We start from the raw sequence: 18,776 nt of genomic DNA, 5'->3' as shown, positions 1-18,776 counted from the left end.
TGACTTGGACCTGTGCTCCGTGACAGTCCGTGTTCTGTGAAAGACGAGGACGCGGGTTCTGTTGTTCAGCGAGCGCCTGCGGAGCGCCAGCTACGCTGATAACGGCCCGGGGGCTGGGGAGCGGCCTGCTGTGTGCTCCGCGCGAGCCCCACGGCCGGGCCACCAGGCCCCGCTCCCCGCCGAAGCACCTCCTCAGCAGCGCTTCCTCAGCTCAGACAGGGCGCCGCTGGCGGAAAGATGGCGACGCACAGCTCAAGGAGATGTGTTCTGTTTCTAGTAATACCCGCCGGGCGGCAGAGGTCTGGATGGACGAATACAAAAACTTCTATTACGCAGCAGTGCCTTCTGCCAGAAACGTCCCGTATGGAAAGTAAGTGTGACTCGCGCCCTCTCTTGCTGCTTTGCCTGGGATCCGTGTGTGTGCATGTGCGTGTGCGTGTGCGCGTGTGTGTGTGTGTGTCGGCAGGGTGGTCAGCCCGCACCGCAAGCAGCGTTCTGTGGCCGGAGTTCAGAAGAGCCACCAGGTGTTAAAGGGGGACCCTACCCAAGGCCGGCGAGGGCCCTCTCGGGAGGCGCGTGGGAGACAACGGGGTCCTGGGGACAGAAGTGTGGACGGTCCGGTCTCCACCGCCTGCCCCAGCTCCTGTCTCATTGGCAGATTTCCAGCTTTGACGTAGAGCCTGTCTGTTCTTTCCATTTATAAAGAAATCTTGTCCCTTTTTGCAGTATTCAGAGCCGACTGGAGCTCAGGAAGAAACTTAGCTGCAAGCCTTTCAAATGGTACCTGGAAAATGTCTACCCAGAGCTAAGGTGAGGCCCCGGGGCCGGGCTCTGCCAGCGGGCGCGGGGCCTGGAGGAGGTGGAGTGCAGACCGTGCTCGGGGCCAGAGGCTGGGAGCGGGACCCCAGTGCTGTCCCCAGGCCCCCCGAGAACAGGCTCACTGAACTGCCGCTCTCCGCGGCCCCCCCTCCCGTTCCTCACAGACCTGGAAACCCTCCCAGGTGTCACCTCTTGCAGCTCATCCGCCCTGGTGAGATGACGGGGCTCTGTGAGTGGCCAGAGGGGCAGCCCCCAGCCTCCCGAGGGGGTGCCCTGTGCCTCCAGCCCTCAGGCCCTCCCTGCCCGGGCCTCACCCTCCCGGCTCCTCTTGCCCTGGAGACCCCAGGCTAAACCAGCTCCATCCCCTCCCCGCCTGTGGGCCAGCGGGCGACAATGCCCAGCAGAGGCCCGGAGGATGGCCTGCCCAGGGTGCCCCCTCCTCCAGGCTGGTTGTGACCTCATGTGTCACGGGAATAACCACGCTGGCCCCCTGCTTCCCTCCACGAGGACTGATGACACAGCAATACTCCTGAGCTGCCCTCTACACCTGGCCTGTCCTTTTAAGTGACTGCCCGCCCGCTCGAGGCCTGAGGGAGCGCTGGTGCCCATCAGAGGACCTGCCGGTCTGCGGGCTTCAGGCTGCACCTGAACTTCATCTTCTTAAGGGGCTGGCCAGACGGGTTTTGCCTCGAGGCGGCACATTCCTTTTTCCGAATATTCCAGCGCACTTTATAGCAGGTCACGTATCTCGCGCACGGGGGCTGCGACTGCAGGAGTCACCACCATCCTCTTGTGCGCTGACGGGCCCTTCAGAGCCCTTGTCGCAGAGATTTGTTTGAGAGTCAGGTCCCGCGGCCTGTCCCCTGCTGTCCACGCCCATCGCTCTTCGGCTCCCTCTGCTTTTAAAGTGAAGTCGTGACCCCCCTGCCCTGGGAAGGACGTCACCAGTGGGACGCCCCTGGTCATTGCCTCCCCCCTGGTCGACCAGAGGCTTCACCGCAGTGGGCTGTGGCCCCTCATGGCGCCCACTTCGCTTTTGCTGTCACGGTGGCCTGTGACTTGCTGACGAGACGCCCGATGCAGTGACATTAAAGCACAGTTTCGCCCTGAGGTCCCCTGTGATTTGGGGCGACTTTGGGCCCTGCACCACCTGAGACCACATCTCAAGCGTTCACACCACGGCGGTGGGTGGACCTGCTGCCCTGTCCGGGCCGGGCAAGGGGGACGCCAGCCTGATGTTCACGTGCGTCAGTGACACTTTCTGCCGTCCACCGCCTGCTTCCTGTAGGCCCGGCTGAGTGCCAGGGTGCGGTGCTCCACGGCTCTCGCGGCGGCCCTGCGGGGAAGGACCGTGCGAAGAGGGCACGGGGCTGGAGAGGACGAGTCTGACCGTCGCACGGCTGGTCCGCAGCCAAGGCGGGGCTCGGGGCCGAAGCCTGCCCCGCCCCCTGTTGTGCTGCCTTGCTCTGTTTGTACCAGGCCGCCTGACAGACCCACCTGTGGTCTCCCCTCTATTAGGTAAAGGCCAATCCTAAGTCTACTGGAAAGTTCCAGGCAGCAGGATCCGACCACATTAACTGCTTTCCTAAATGACTGTCAACAACTAACGCTGAAGAGACAAGGGGCTTTTTCTTTCCCGAAAACCGTCCCTGGTACGAGAGAGAAAGAATGTTTAGACTTAAAACCTGCACTTAGGGTTAGGAGTCGAGAGGCTCAGAGCCGTGCTGTCTCGGGGGCACGGCCAGGCCTGCGCTGGGGGCACGTGGCCTGGTGGTAGCCTTCTTGCCGCCCGGCCCCATCGTGAGACAAGGGCTCTGAGCACGGGGGGTGGGGGGCAGGCACGGATCCCGCGGCCCCCCCGAGCCCAGCGAGTGACTCTCTCCTTGGCTCCAGGGTTCCCGACCACCAGGATATAGCTTTTGGGGCCTTGCAGCAGGGGACCAACTGCCTGGACACTTTGGGACACTTTGCTGACGGCGTCGTCGGAGTTTATGAGTGTCACAACGCTGGGGGGAACCAGGTATGTGCACGGGGGCACCAGGGAAGGGGGCCCGAGGCCGCATGTCCCGCTGCCACCCTCCTCCTGCGATGGCTGCCCCATCACAGCCAGCCTCGGGGCCAGAGGGGACATCCTCCTGGAGCTGCCTTCCGCCTCAGGCGGGCTGGGCTGCGGCTGCAGGGCCACGTGGCCTCCCCTCCCCATCGCCATCCTGCCCGGCCATGTGCTCATCCCGGGGCCCCTGTCTGCGTCGGCACCTGCCCATGTCCCTGCTCACAGACGCTTAACCACGGCCGCCAGGGCTGCCTGTTAGATGATAGAAGCTTAGATCTGAAACGCCCACCTCCTTGGTACTCGTGGAAAAGGAGGGAGGTAAGTGAGGGCTTGACAGGCCCAGCCGTGGCCTGCGTGTCCCAGAAGAACAGGGCTCTAGAAGGCGCTTTTCCCCTGAGACAGTGACAGGTGTTTGGTAAAATGAGGGCCTCGTACACAGAAATGGCCGGGCGATGCTGGGTACGCTCATCTCCTACTCTCGGGGGGCCTGCGGTTTTACACAAAGCCACTTTAACTCAGTGTATCCCAGAGCCTCCTGTAAACAGAACTGTTTCTAAAGAGGGCGCCTGCCTTTGTGTGAAGTTGGCTGTTCCCCATCCTCCCGAGGAGCGTCTGGGCAGACGGCAGCCCTGGACTCTTGGCCCCCTGTCTCTTCTTGGTGGTGCTGTCTTCGCAGCTGCCCGGCGTGGCCCAGGCCTGGTAGATTAGACAAGCGCGGCACGGGAAGGGGGCAGCCCGCATCCGGCTCTGGCCGCTGTCCCAGGCAGATGACCTCCCTGGCTCTCGGCTCTTCTGGGAAACACAAGTCCCAGGTCCCCTGCCCGGAAAGCCTAATTTCATGAGTCTGGGGTCAGAGAGCATCAGGGTATTTGAAAGCCCCCAGGGTGGGTGACCCCACATGAGGGCTGGGCAGGGAGGGCTTCCCAGCAGGAAGGATGCAGGCGCAGGTCACAGCGAGGCGGTGCGCCACTTCCGGCCCCGCCGTCCCCCGAGGACCAGTCTGGGCCAGCGAGCCGCTTCCGAGATCAGGCCGCCCGGTAGTCCTTTGTGTGCCGACAAGAATGTTCTAGATCTGCACCACCCAGCACAGCGGCCACCAGCCCCCTGTGGGTGGCGAGTGTGACCGGATGTACAGTTCTCACTTTGTTTAACTGTAATTTGCTTAGCCACGCGCGGCTGGGGCCCCGGGGAAGCATCCTGTGGAGGTAGGAAGCCAGCCAGGGCCGCAGCGGTTGCTCCAGGTGGCCCCCTCGCGAACCTTCCAGAGCGAGTCCCGTCTGAACCGAGGGCAAGTGGGCCCCGGGGATGAGAAGCGAGGGGTAAACGGCATTTTCTTACGGAAAATCGGGCCCGTGCTCCGGAAGAATAAGGTGTGTCATGTGGTTTCTCGCTGGGCCTCAGCAGACACACAGGAAACGGGGAAATTTAAGAGTGGCAGCTCAAAGAAGCGTTTCTTAAACATTCACGCACTTTATTTTGCAAATTCAGATCACTGAAATGCGCTAGAAGAAGAAAGTGGCAGCTGTCTCTGCCGTTCGCAGAGCTGAGTTAGTTTTCCTGGAATTCAGTGTACAGCCTGCTTTAAAATAATGAAGCACGCCATAGCAAGAAGGCTGTAGAAACATTCAGACGTGTGCTTTCGCTGGGGATCAGCAAAGCCCCCAATGCCTTCCAACACCCGCTTCCAAGAACAACCGAAAACCCCTCTCCGTACAGAGTCCTCCCACCCGCCACTCCTCGTACCCAAGTGGGGACGGGGTCTTTTTGTCACTGGTTCACACAGATGGTCTGCTCCTTCCTGGGACCTCCGTGGTTACCTGGTGGTGCTTTGAAAGCACCCCGTTCCGCCCCACCGCCCTGTGGAAGGACAACATCGTGGAAGATTGGAACCAACCCTCAGGGCCCGGCATGGGGCCCTTCTGAGAAGGCTCTGCAGACTCAGAGCCAAGAGCCCCCAGGGACAGGTGGGCACAGGTGTGCACAGGGCTTCCAAGTTTGGGCAACGGTGGAAAACAGACCAGGCAGGTTCTTCTACTCCAGGACCTTTCAGAGCCTTTGGTAGGCTGCTAGTGAATCTGCAAGAGAGGCACGGGGTCCAAATGCAGTGTTTCCCAAATTTACTTGACCTAGAACCAACTTTTCATAGAATTCCTCACAGAGTACACTTAGAGGAACCCTAATTAAAAGGTGAGAAAGTTGAAGCTGAGGGGACTGCCCAGTCTGACTCCCTGTTAGGAGACAAGGAAGCCCGCCCACAGGCCAAGGGGCTTGCCCTTCCTCTCCCGGACGGTGGCCTGAGCCCACGCCTCCCAGCTGGACCTGTGCCTCACTGCTGGCTGGGGGAGGGGTGCGCGTGTGGCCTCCAGGTGTTAATGCTTTCTTTTTTTTTTTTTAAGATTTGATGAACGTTCATAATAATGCAATTGACAAGGAAATTTAGTTATTTCTGAGATATACATTTTAAAGTAATAACTAGAATTATCACTTCTAACATTATACCAGAACGTATGAGATTTTTAGAAATTTCATGTCATGTCTGAAACATTTGTATTAACATATTTCCGTACAAGTAACCGAAAGAAAGTTTAGTATTAGTTGTTTTTTTGACATGTATACACTGATGTGTATAAAATTGATGACTAATAAGAACCTGCAGTTAATGCTTTCCTGATAACAGAGCATCTGCTCCAAGGTGATTCAGGTGCTGAGCAGTGAGGCTTCTCAGAACGTTCTGTATTCCTTCCCTTAGCTCTGTCCCCTGAGGACAGAAAAAAGGAAAACCTCTCCCTAGCACTTCATCGTGCCTAACGTTACATGACACAAGCACGAGTGTGATAACCCGCTCTTCCACAGGGGAGGAAGCCTCCAGAGGGCAGGGCCTGGCCTGTGTGTTCGCTGCCAGGAGTCTGAGTCATTGCAGGCGCTCAGCGGACAGTCAACTGGGTGGATGAACGGACAGACGGATGGACAGTTGACTTGCAGCAGCTTTCCTGGGCATACAGCAGAAGCGGCGCGTGGGGAGGGCACCCCCTGTGGGATTCTGAGTTGGAAGAGGCCTCGCTTCTTCTAGATCCTGAGGGCTCATGTGGGTTTTATCCCTTTGCAAGGGTCCAGTCCTCGAGTGACGTTCAGAAGCCTCACCCTCCTGTCTCCGCCGTAGCCCTGCCCAGAGCAGGCTCCCTCCCTCCTCTCCCACCTTCTACCCTGTGATCCCACTCACCCACCGTGTCCCCTCCCCAGCCTCCTGCCCTTTCAGATGCTCTTGTTTAGTGTTCAGAATAAGCAGTTCTGCTCTCAGCTCTTAAGGGATGTGTGTCTGTTTTTTAAGATCATAGGCAAGTTATTTCAGCACTCTGTGGCTCAGTTTTCTCATCTGTAAAATGGGGATAATAATAGCTTCTCATTGGGCTGTCGCTGAAAGGGCTTAAAACAGTGCCAGGCACGTCATAGACACCCAGGGTACAAATACCTGGATCCATTCCTAGGGACCTCGCAGAGCTTCCCGAGCATCGGTAGGCCAGCTTAGTGCTCAGTGACGAGGCTAAAGGTGCCGCACGTGGTTTGTAATTTCACACGTGACAAGCCGCAGTCACAAGTGCTGTTTCCAAACCACACCTGTGTCGGGGCAGAGTCATTCCAAGGAAATGTTGACCCTGAACTGTCCACCTTGCGGGTAACCAGGCTGGAGCCGCAGCGTTCACAGCCCACACTTAATGATGGAAGATGGGGTGTGGAGCTCTAACCTGCGTTTGGGCTGAAGTTCTTACTACTGTTGGCCTGGTGCTCAGTTAGTTATGAGGTTCCCCGGCACCCCCGGTTGGAGACTTGCTCTTAGGCACAAAGTCCTTTGTTGGCCCTGAGCTGGTCAGGGCTTCTGAAGCCTGTTCCCCATGTGCCGTCCCCTCTGGGGCCGTTCCTTGTTGCATCCTTCACCCCGCAGCCCCGCGGGCCGAGCCCTGACCTTGGCTTTGTGTTGCAGGAGTGGGCCCTGACAAAGGAGAAGTCGGTGAAGCACATGGACTTGTGCCTGACCGTGGTGGACCGGGCGCCCGGCTCCCTCATAAAGCTGCAGGGCTGCCGGGAGAACGACAGCCGGCAGGTAGGTGCCGGCCGGGGACCAGCCCAGGCCCAGCTCCCCCGTCGCCCCCAGGGCCTGGATCACAGCAGTGGCGCTGGGTGATCACAGCAGCGGCGCCGGGTGTTCACAGGCGGCACCTTTTGACTCGCGCTGTTCCGCGTCCCCGCGTGGAGCCCTTGGCGAGCGCTGGGATGCCTGAGGGGTGCAGGGCGCGGGCTGGTTCTTCTGCCGGGAGGTCACCGTCCTGGTTATTCCTCCCCCTCTGCATCCGTCTGTTTATGTTTGGTCTGTCCTCTAACAGGCTGCAGAGGCAGGGCTGTGCTTTGAGGCTGCGTGTTCAGCTCCTGCGCGGGTCTGTAAGGGCCTCCCCGGGCTGGGCACTGGGGCAGGGGGGGTCCCGACACCAGAGGCAGCTCCCCTCACCCTGGCGGCCAGCTGAGCCGGGTAGGGCCCTTCCTCAGACGCGGCCCTCGTGCCCAGGCGTGGGTACTGCGCCCAGAAGGGCTCTGTCTGGTGATGCTCGAGAGCACCCAAGGGCCGGGGATGCTGGTGGCCAGTGTGCGTGGGTCAGCAGGCCACCGACCCCCGCATGGGGGCACAGACCCCTGGTCCAGGAGCGGGGGGGGGGGGGGGGGCCCAGCGGTGTCCCTGGCCCCTGGCTTCTCTGTAGCTGGAGCAGCCCAGCCAATGCACCCCGCCAGGAGCGGTGCTGGCCCGAACCAGCCAAAGTTCAGCTCTGCTTTAGAGATGAAAATGTATGACTTTCCTCACGAGAAGTTAATGGAACACTGACCTACAAACCAGCCTAGAAAAGGTATTGAGGTTCATGATAATGTCTCCAGAGGAGGTGCTTCACCTCGGTTCACTTCCATGGCTGATGAACCCCCCAAGCCCAAAAGGAAGACCTATATTTATAAAAATATATATAAAGAGGCCTTTATTTCTGAAGCCAGAGGCCTGCTGTGGCTTATTTCCGATTATGTTCTCATTCTCCTCCCCACACCACTGGCCATTTTAAAGAGAAATTCCGCGTGTTTTTGTTTATTCATTAAGTACTTTTCCATTTTAAGTTTACAAAATTGTAAATGATTAAGGTGCAACTGGATAAGACATTACACGCACACTCGTGTTACTTTTTTCCAAACGGTTCAGAACGTATGTTTACGTCTTTGGCTGCTTTTCTCTGACCTGCGCCCTGGGGGTACCTTGGGGGCAGAGCCTTTCTTGGGCCTAGGGGGAGTGGCTAGTGCAACCCCCAAAGGACTTTCCCACGTGCCCACACGGGGAGCCGGGCTTGTCCTCTTCTGTCCCTCCTCACGAGACACACGTGTCTGGGGAAACTGAGGCCCAGGGCTGGCTGGAGCCAGGAGCCCACGTGGGCTTCCCACCCACCACTCCTTTCACAGAAGGGAAGCTGAGGCCCAGAGCCTGGGGTCCTCTCCAGGGTCCCCCAGGAGCACCGAGGCCCACACCGAGGTCCCTTGCTTGGGGCCCAGTTGTCAGGAAACACTTGCAAAGGGCCGTCTCTCCTCTGTCCCCCCCGCCTGGTTCCGGGTGCCCCCCACCCTGTTCTGCGGAACCCCAGCAGGTCCCTAAATGCCCATCTGTGTTGACAGCTGTGGCACCCGAGTGAGAAGGAGGGGCTGGTAAACACGGAGGCCACTGTCCCCGGCCCCAACCTCCTGGGACCCGCGTCGGGTGAGCATGGCGCTAGGCCAGGTGCCCTGCCCCGGGTGTAAGGGCCGGGGCATCTAGGGTAAAGGAGGGATAAAGTGATGACTTTATCTGGCTCCAAACCTTTGTTAAGAACAGACAGACGCTCCATCTCTGGAGTGGTCTCCTTTAGTGACAGCTTGCTGTACGTCAAGGGCTGACATGTTCCTGCCGCCGTCCAGTTCTCACCCTGAAAGGCTCACGTCACCAGAGGGAGAAAGGCCTGCAAACAATGAGCTCTTCTGGGTGTGTGGCGTACATAAGTGGGGATCTCTTAAACTGTCAACCTCGAGCCCTTCCTTGCCCGGTAGAGAAGGTGTGGCCCTTTCAGTAGAGCCTCTGCATCTGGGAATCCGCCCACCCCACCACAGCCCTCTGGGCCCAGGGCTCCGGGCTGCCGAGGCCGCCTCCCGCAGACGGAGCTGGGGTTTGGGCGTTTTTGAGGCCCTCCATCTGGCTGATGCTGTGACACAGGCAGGGCTCCCCAGGGAATGGAGTCAAAGTCCACCCATTCCAGATTCTTTGTCAAGCAAGCCCTGGCCACTCAGTGACACGCGGATGTCGGCAGCACAGACACACTTCACGTGCCAGAGCAGGAGGAATGACAGCAAAGAGGGCACAGGAATGAAGGAGGAGGTGATGGGCGGTCCCTCTCCCCGTGCCCATCGGATTGCACTGCATTTCACTGTTGGCGAAAACTCCGGGCCGGCAGGCTGGCTTAGCAAGCGTCCCAGGGTCCCCACGGGAGCATCCTTGCAGGGCCCCCCCCTGCCTTGCTCTGCCTCCTTCCCACCTCATTCACTTGCCCTTTGAGAGGGGGCTCCTCAGCTAGTTCTGTCTCGAAGCTGCACTCCTCTTGCCAGTTGGAACACTGGGTTTCCAAGCACGTCTGTGTGTTTGTGTTAGGTGTGCGTTTGCAGAGTCAAGGGCGAAAGGAAAACAAGAGTAAGAAAATGTAATTCCGCGACGTCCAAATGATTTGCAAAAATACCAACGGGAAGGAGCTTCTGTGCATACAGTGTAAAAAATTAACTAGAATCACAGACTGCATTAATGAAGGGAGAGCTTTTGTAAGAAAAAAGCATGTCACTTTTTTTTCTTTTGTAAAGAACAAACATTAGAGATTTTTACATGGGGATAAACAACAGTGTGAGAGGCCCTCAGGTTTCCCACGGCTGGGCTGTGGGCTTGTTCGCTGGTTTGCCTGGCTGGTTTGGGTTTAGTAGGGCACAGGTGCGTACCCACGGGAGTACGAAGGCGCTACGCCCTGGACTGTACAGGTGGCACACGCAGGACTCGGCAGGTAGCGCCCGGGGACTCAGGGTAGCTGAGACGGGCTTCCACACCCACCAAGGTGGAGCGGGTGGAGAGACAGACAGTGGAGAGGTGGGGCTCCGCAGCAGGGCATTCTGTCCACACAAGCATCCCTTTCCCTCCCATTGGCCTCACCCCACCCCTCTGGCGCAGCACGAGGCCCTACGTGTAAGCGGGCACGCTGAGCCCCGGCCCCGGCACCGGCCTCAGCAGGGCTGCTTTCAACAGCCAGGGGCAGGCAGCCTGGGCCCTCCTGGAGCTGGCCTGGTTCCTGTGGCTGCTTACTCGAGGGGAAATATCCTCAGGTGAGGCCTTCTTGTGAAAGAATGCCAGGTCCCTGCAGGAAATTCCCCCATGTGTCGAGTCCTTAAGACTGAGGAGGGGCGGGGGCCCAAGCATGGGGCTTGGACGAGGAGATGCCTGAAGAGGGGGAAGGAAGGGGCAGGGAAGCTGTCTCCAGCAGGGTCCGGAGAGGAGGTTTGGGGCTGCAAACCAAGCGGAGAGTGCCGGTTTCTTCCTGGGCCCTCAGCAGACGCTGTTTTGTCCCCTTTTGTCCCCGTGAAACAGGAGGGAAGGGGGCAGGGCACAACCTTTGAAAGAATGACATAGCCTGAGGACACGACATAAACCGATTAGAACCAAATGGGTCCAAGATGGCGGACGAGTCGACTTCCACTAGACCTTGAGCCCCAGTATACGCTCAAAGTAACACATCAGCAAGCTAAATGACACACCCACAGGTGCCATGACAGCTCCAAGGCCGACCACAAGGATCAAAAAGAGGGCTGCGGCCCAATTCCTGGAAATCCCCGCCCCTTCCTGAAATAGCTGGAATACCCCTCCCACTCCTTAGCCTGTGAAATTACCCACCCCTATAAAAACGGACAACCCCAAAACCTGGTGCCACTCTCGCCTTCTGAGATGGCCCACACTCTGTCTGTGGAGTGTATTTCTCTCTAAATAAATCCATTTCTTACTCATCACTTTGTCTCTCACTGAATTGTTTCTGCTATGAGACATCAAGAACCTGGGCTTCCTTAAGTCCTGAAACCAGGCGTGTGATCTCAGTTGGAAGACCGTGGGTTTTGGCCGGGTTGGAGTTCCAGCCGCACGGGTTCAGGTCCCAGTCGGGGTCTTGGCCGGGTTCGAGTCCCGGCCACGTGGGTTCACGTCCCAGTCTGAGGTGCGTGGTTTCACCCGGGCTGCTGCGGAAGCCCGTGCGTCCTGGTCCGAGACCTTGTTGTGAGGGCAGCCAGCAGACCCTGAGGGCAGCCCCGCTGCGCCCTCTCCCGGCGGCGCCCCTGCTGTAAGGTGCTCTCCTGTCTTTTGCAGAAATGGGAGCAGATCGAGGGCAATTCCAAGCTGCGGCACGTGGGCAGCAACCTGTGCCTGGACAGCCGCGGGGCCCAGAACGGCGGCCTGAGCGTGGAGGCGTGCGGCCCGGCGCTGTCCCAGCAGTGGAAGTTCTCGCTCAACCTGCAGCAGTAGGGGGCCGCCCGCGTCCTCCCGCGCCGTCGGGCCCCACGACGAGCCCGACGTTATTGATTCTGTTTCTTAAACTTTGCGAGAAACTATATACCTCAGTATTCCATCACGGTCTGAAGGTCGGAGGACCTCGGCGCGGGGTGGGCGGCCCCGGAGCGGCGAGGAGGGGGAGCTGGCCCACCCCGACCCCGGGCCCCGCAGTCCCTGCCCGCCCAGCGCCACGCGGATGGATGTGGAGCCCCACGCCGGTGGGCGGCAGGACCCGGAGGGAAGGGGCGGCGGCCGCAGCACAGCGAGCGGAGCTCTCCAGCCTCCGCTTGGATCCGCCGACTGCACGTGCGGTTTCCATCCCGGTCACGGTCAAGGTCACGGCGTTTGCCCTGCCCCGCCCCGCCCTCCCAACTGTCTTCCCGGCGCAGACCCCCTTCCACGTGGCGTACCTGCTCTCTTTGGATATGAACTTTGCTGTGGTGGGACGCTGCACACAGACATGTATGAAGAAAGAATGTACGGTCAGTTCCTATGGTTTCTGTAGGTCACCCTCATCCTGTAAGTTGTCCACAAAGCAGATCACAGCGTGAGGAGGAGGGGCCGAGCCCTTCGGGGCCGGAGGGAGGGAGCGAGCGCCTCCTTTGCCCCCGGAGCCTTATAGGTGGGTAGGTCCTGCTGTGGCCGCCACCCCGGGAGGCTAGCCCTGCCCCGAGGCCCGGACGCCGGCGGCATCTCGGTTTGGCTTCAGCTGGGAGTCGTGTCATGCTCTGTGTCGGAATCCACTTTTCGTGCCCTTGGTGTCTATAAACCCTGAATGGGTTACTTAATTTGACAAATTACTGCTTTGGGTCTTTGTAAATTAAATTTCTTTTCTCTAAGGATAAAATGAATAAAAAAGAACCTGCCAGCTCCCGGTGATGGTGGGACGCCGTCACAGGCAGCATTGGGTTCACGGCGAGGACCCTGGTGTGCTAGCACCACTGTCAAGGTCACCTGGGCCCAGTCCTGCCTGCCTCAGGGGCTTTGGGTCAAGAATTAGGAAAAGTGAAAACCAAACAACACCTGCTCAATGACGCTGAGGATTCAGGGCACAGAACAGGAGCTTTGTGGCTTAGGAGGCTTATGTCAGTATAAACCACAAGACGGTCGTGAACTAAAAGTGAAGTAGGAAGAGTGGCCTGGGCGCTGCCCTGACACCCAGGCGTGTCCCCGCAGAGCCCTCCTTGCCTCCGAGGTGCCCCCACGCAGGGGTAGCCCAGCCGCAGACCCCACGGGGCGCCCCGGTCACTCTCGTGGTCACTGCCCTCCTGCCTTCCTGTGCCCCCCTCACCCAGCCCTTCGTCACACAGATGCCCCGTGTCCAAGAGGCGTCACACGGGCACACCTTCAGGCCCCTCTGGGAGGTCACAGAGAAGTGGCCCCAGAAGGTTCTGCCAGGTTGACACTTGGCCAAGTGCAGCTCTCTCCTGCCTATTTCTTCTAGGAAAGGGGACGTTGGTCTTTCTTCCTCCACTGCAGAAGCCCCCCATGTGTTTGCTTTATGACGGTGGGCTCGGGCCTGGAGGCGTGGCTGGGTGACTTTGTCCTGCGTCTTTTTGCCCCCTGCCGACCAACCAGGTGTGTTTTCAGTGGACCGGGAGGCCGTAGCTGGATTAACTCGGCACAGCTCTATCTTCAGAGGCTGATCGTGGCCACCAGTAAGCTCTTAGGGAGAGTCCTGGGAACCTGTGCAAGGCTGCTGAACACAGGTGGGGCAGCAAGCAGTCACCCAGCCCCTGGGTTCCGGTGTCAGGCTACTTCTACTGTTCGTTAGGAAGAAAATCCCATGGACGGAAAACAAATTTGGCTTTAAAGTAGTAACACAAATTTTAATCAGGTTCTTGACAAATTCTTTCTTGCCCACACACCTCCACCCCACCCAGAAGTCTTACCAACCTTTGTACCATTGAGATGGGTCCCCCTGGGCCCTTGGGGGGCAGCTCCCCATCCCTGAGGTGGTAGGGTTGGCGGCCTTGGATGGTGTGGGCGTTGTGAGCTGAGGTGGGCTGGGAGGGCTCCCTTGGGTGAGCTATGTTTACATGACACAGTGTGCCAAAGTGACTTAACTGTGGCTGCATTACTTTTTAGTCATCGGGACTGTCCCCCTCTCCCACTCTTGTTTTTACAAGTAAAGATTCTTTCCTAAAAGCCCTTGGAGCAAAGCCTGGCGAAGTTAGTTGTCTTCTCTGTGCTGGTCTTTCTTATGTCTTCATAAAAGCTAAAATGATGGTATCTGTGAGTATGTTTTGCAAATTCAAAATATAGTTTGGTAATTTCTTTTTCCAGTTGATTTTTAAAAAGAACTGCTGTACAGAGCTTGTACTTCGTCCATTTTATAGATGGAAACCATCCTTGAAAATTGTTTAACTTAAATAAAGAGGAGATACTTTATAGATACGCTCTGCTGGCGGCTGCAGTCACTCTTGGTCTTCATAGGATGGACGTGACCGGTGTTTGGGGACTGATTATGGTCTGTCTTGGGAGAGGGGTGCTGCCCAGTTACCATATCTTATCACACTTTTAAAATGCGTTCACCTTTTACTGCTGCACCTTTTGATGTTTATTCTTATTTGTAATAATAACCGTTCTCATCTGTGGAGTGTTTATGATGTGCCAGGCCCCACTCCAAGCGCTTAAATACATCCTTCTTGTCTTCTCACAGTAACCTGGGAGGTAGCATTACGGGCTGCATTTTACAGTTGGCTGGGGAAGCTGGTGCTTGAAGCTGCTGGCCTGCCCAAGGTCACGCCACTCCTAAGTACTCCCCTGGCCAGCCCCAGGCGCTGAGAGCCAAAGCCTGCCCTCCAGACCAGGGCAGGGGAGAGGCTGAAGGGCCAATATCATCACAGCTTTTAGAGTATTTTAAATCCGTATACTATTTACCAGTTACCCGGGCTCTCCAGTTCCATCCCAGGCAAACTTGAGTCCTCGCCCCTCTTCCTGGGCCTTTAAAAATACCTTCCTTTGGACAACCCCACAGGTGTGTCAAGGAAACACAATACTGACCAATTCTTTAGCAGTTTGGGTTGCAACTGGGGAGGCTGAAAAGATGGCCCCTATGAGTGTCTTGAACCTTCTGGAGGCCCTGTTTCTGCATCCTCTTTCTCCATTATTTGAGACAACCAAAATTTGCTCCGCTGCCATCTGAGAAACAGGAAGAGCTCTTAGCATAATTGTGCAGTACCCATCAGAGGCCTTTAGGAATTGTGCGTGCGCGTGTGTGTGTGTGTGTGTGTGTGTGTTTCCTGCTTTGACAACAGGGATTTTCTGAGAAACTCTCTATGTTGCCCTGATGCCCTGGAGACCTGAGAGCAGGGGGAACGTGTTAAATGCCGGAAGAAGAGGAAGAACAAGTGCCTGGCAGGCTCAGGGTGGGGCGTTTGGAGACAGGATTGGGTCAGTCTGGCCAGGGGTGGAGCCCCGCATGCTGAGGAAAGACTTTGGGCCGATTCTGGGGGGGAGGGGAACTATATGAGCCTTGCACTAGAGCAGGGAGGTTCAGATTTGCAAAAATATTTAGAGTAAGGGACTTCCCTGGCGGTCCAGTGGGTAAGACCCCACACTCCCAGTGCAGGGGGCCTGACTTCGATCCCTGGTCGGGGAACTAAGATCCGGCATGCATGCCGCAACTAAGAAGCCTGCAATGCTGCAACTAAAGATCCCACACGCCACAACTAAGACTGGGCGCGGCCGAAATAAATAAATATTTTAAAAAATATATTTAGAGTAAAATACTTAACCCACCTCGGCTCTTTGATTCTGCAGTATATTTCACGTTTTAAAAAATATTCAGCCAGAAAAATAAGATGTTTGCACGCCCTCTTCTGTCCATGGACTGACTTACCTAAAAGAAAAAAGAAAATCTGCTTCCTAGATGTTCTTACATATTCCTGAGCAACTGACTAATAATACAATATGTATGTATTTGATTTTATGTATTATGTGTGCCTGCACATGATAAACATGTTTCCAAAAGCCTTTGCATCTGTGGGGTCCCAAAGAAGTAATGAGAAATATTCCCCCAGCAGTTCCTGCCTGAGCACCTGCGGGCCTGGCCCTGGGTGCTGGGCAGGGGCTGCAGAAAAGACCGTCATGGTCCCCGCCACAGGTTACACTCCCAGGGGAGTCCGACTTTGAACCAGACCTTGAACACAGGAAGATAGACTGAGTCACAGCAAGGTGCTGGCCTCCTGAAGGTCATGGAAGGAATCCTCGGGGTTGCCGGGGGCAGGGGGTGTGTTGAGGGGCAGCGGTTTGGTTCACCGTCGAGGGCCAAGATGTGAGAACTCAGAGTGGCCGGTGCAAGCTCGCTGAAGAACTTCCAGAAATTAACTGTCCACGGTGCTCTTGAAGTGTGCAGAGTTCTCTATTGAAGCACTTTCAGTGAAGAGTGTCAGAAATCCAACTGAACGGAGTATAAATTGAGAGACATTTTTTATCTCATGGGACAGGAAGGCCCAAGGTGACAGGTTCTGGGTTGGTCCTGGGACGTGACTTCATCGTGAGCAACTGCCTTCATCTGCCCGATGGCGCTCTCCCCCGTCCCCCCTAGACGCGGGAAAACCCTCAGCGAGAAGGAAGCGTTTCCTGCTGCCCTGTGCGTCTTTCTCCTTCTTTCCTGCCCTCCCGCCAGCGCAGACGCCCCTTTCCCAGTGACCGCCCCACCTGCACAGAACCTCTCAGGGCACACTGCCCAGAACCCGGTGCTCAGGTGCCAGGGCAGGGGGCAGCTGTCCCCTCCCAGCGCCACCGTCCTGGGTCATGGGGTGGGGTCTGCCGGCAGGGAGGACAGGGACAGGCAGCCGCTCGGGCGGGCGCAGCACCTGCCGCGTTCGCCGTCCCTGAAAGCCGGCTGGAAGCGGCCGGACGGGCGGGGCGGCCATGCCATCACAGGTTCCCGCGTCCTCGGTGGAAGGCGGCTTCACCCTGGTCCTCTGGCGTCTGCTGGCCACGTGGGGCCTCTTCTTTTTCAAGTGAGTGAGATGTATGGCTTGGGGTCACAGAGACGAAGGATAACTAAGCCATTTATCAAAATATGTTTATGTGTTTCTTAATGCGTTAAATAACGAGGCCTCATGTCTGGTAGCTGCCGTAATTTCAAAGTAGTGATGAGTGTAAGCAGTAGTCTGAAAAGTCTGCAACGAATGTGATGTGACGATATCTGTGATGTGCGTGTGTGTGACCAAGCTTCCAGTTAATTGGCTACGCACGTTCAGTCGGAGGTAAAACAAAACAAAGCTTCTGCACCCCCTAAACTCTAAGAGTCTCGGAGTAGAGGACACCTGTGACCCACAGCTGTGCTCTGGGACCAGCTCTGCGCCTCGGCGGGGCGTCTTCTCCCTGCGGGACAGAAGGAGATGGGGCAGCGCGAAGCAGGGGAGAACCGCAGGGCAGTCGGGAGCTGCGCAGGGCCCGAGCTGACCTTGACCCTGGGCCTGGATCCAGCCTTCTTTCTGAGGGCCAAGTGGGACACGCCTGTTGCCCAGGTTACCCACAGTGAGACTGTCCTCCTCCTGGTCCAGCGGGAGGGCAAGGAGCCCGGGCAGGACGCTGTTGGGGGTGGGTGGGGGGAGGCTGGCGCCAGGGAAAGCTGGTGGGGGGGCGGGGCGGCGTGGGGAGGGAGGCTTGGGGTGCAGGGCGAGCGCCGAGGGGCCCTCAGCGCCGTTCCTGCCTCCCAGCCCCCGGGTCACCACAGGAAAAGTCGCTTCACCGGGTCTGGGAGAGGAGGCAGCTTGCTCGCCTCACAGGGTCACGGTCACGGTGAGATGCAGCACGTGAGAGGTGAGAGCGTCCCCGGTGGGGTGGGGCGGTCCTCACGGCGGGCGGGCGGTGGGCGCGTGCGGTCGTACAGGGCGCGGCCTGGACAGGGGCCAGGGGGGAGGCTTGTTACAGGTGCTGAGTTGCCCGCGACATGTCACTGCCTGGCTGGGGGACGTGTTGGCCTGCTGTCGCGTCGCCCCCAAGCGGCCGCAGAAGAGGAGGCCGGAGGCACGGGCCCCGACGGGGAGGCTGCGTCCCGGCCGGGGAAGGAGAGACCCCGACGAGGGCCGAGCGAGCGTGGGCGCAGGGACAAGCGCATGTGTTCGCCACCAGGGCCGACAACCAGCGGGCAGCTGGTGACGCTGCGTGGGGTGGGTGGACAGAGGCCGCGCACGCAGTCAGGCTGGGGTCTGCGGGCCAGGCTGGCGGCCCTGGGGGTTTGCAGAAGAAGAAGGGAGGGAGGGAGGATGGACCCCACTGCCCTCCAGCCCCTCCGACAGGACGGCCGCCGGGACTCAGGGCGGCTAAGCGCCTCTGGGTTTCCAGGGCTCCCCTCCCCATGGCCACGCGCCACCGACCACAGCGAGAACGTGGCCCACGTGTCTCCCATCGGGGACAACAGGGGCCTGAAGGGCTGGGGTAGGGGGGACGGGGGACACAGCTGCCGAGTGACGACACGAAACTACGGGGCCAGCTTTTCGGAAGTAGAAAGTGTATGGAGGCTTGTTAGGGACTGAACTGTGTCCTCCCCCAAATCCATATGTTGAAGTTAGGACCTCAACATCCTAACCCCCAGGACCTCAGAACGTGACTATTTGGAGACAGTCTTGAAAGACGGGAGTTAAAATGAGGCCATCAGGGTGGCCCTAATCCAATATGACTGGTGTCCTTATAAGAAGAGGGGATTAGGACGCAGACAAGCACAGAGGGAGGACCAACAGGAGGACACGGGGAGAAGACGGTCGTCTAATAGCCAAGGAGGGAGGACTTGGAAGGGACCAACCTGCCAACCCTTTGATCTCGGACTTTTAGCCTCCAGAATCATGAGAAGATAAATTCCTGTTGACGAAGCCACCCAGCCTGCGGTACTTTGGTTTGGCAGCCCTAACAAACTAATGCCAACCGTGGTACCAGGCAGTGAGGTGCTACTGTAACAAATACTGAAGAAGTATGGAAGGGGCTTTGGACCTAACAGTGGGCAGAACGGGAAGAGTTTCGTGGAGCGTGTTAGGTAAAGCCTGGGTCGCCTTGAAGAAACTGGGGGTGTGAAAGGTGATCCGGAGGGAAGAGGGGGCCTGCAGAGATTGCCTCCCTTGCCTTGGAGGGGCACATGCATGATCACAGACAGGATGTGGTACAAACATGAACGTTGAAGGTGCCCCCGTGAGGTCTTAGAAGGAGACGAGGAGCAAGAGACGGGAAGGGGAAGGGAAGCTGGAGGAAGGCCCTCCCCGTCAGAGCGGCAGAGATCTCAGCTGTACCACGTGTTCCAGTGTTTTGTGGAAGCAGAACCTGCAAGTGGCC

The 18,776-nt window shown here is 57.8% G+C and overlaps 1 protein-coding gene across 2 annotated transcripts in view; it reads left to right on the top strand.

Moving 5' to 3' along the window:
• The window catches only part of GALNT2 (polypeptide N-acetylgalactosaminyltransferase 2), a 177,692-nt gene extending 164,052 nt beyond the window's left edge, over positions 1-13,640 (top strand). Inside the window, exons 12-16 of one of the 2 annotated variants that reach the window (XM_068547634.1) lie at positions 278-370; positions 727-810; positions 2,713-2,839; positions 6,852-6,971; positions 11,310-13,640. In XM_068547634.1, the coding sequence (XP_068403735.1) occupies positions 278-370; positions 727-810; positions 2,713-2,839; positions 6,852-6,971; positions 11,310-11,465 (580 nt within the window). In that variant the 3' untranslated portion in view covers positions 11,466-13,640. Of the gene's footprint in view, positions 1-277; positions 371-726; positions 811-2,712; positions 2,840-6,851; positions 6,972-10,544; positions 10,877-11,309 lie in introns of those variants that run through there. The other variant, XM_068547635.1, reaches the window with a different exon arrangement.
• The last annotated feature ends 5,136 nt before the right edge of the window (positions 13,641-18,776 follow it).

Source organism: Eschrichtius robustus, chromosome 7 (assembly GCF_028021215.1).
Source record: "Eschrichtius robustus isolate mEscRob2 chromosome 7, mEscRob2.pri, whole genome shotgun sequence".
Classification (NCBI taxonomy): Eukaryota; Metazoa; Chordata; class Mammalia; order Artiodactyla; family Eschrichtiidae; genus Eschrichtius; species Eschrichtius robustus.
Note: the sequence above shows the minus strand (reverse complement) of the source record. Positions and strands in the feature narration are given on the sequence as shown.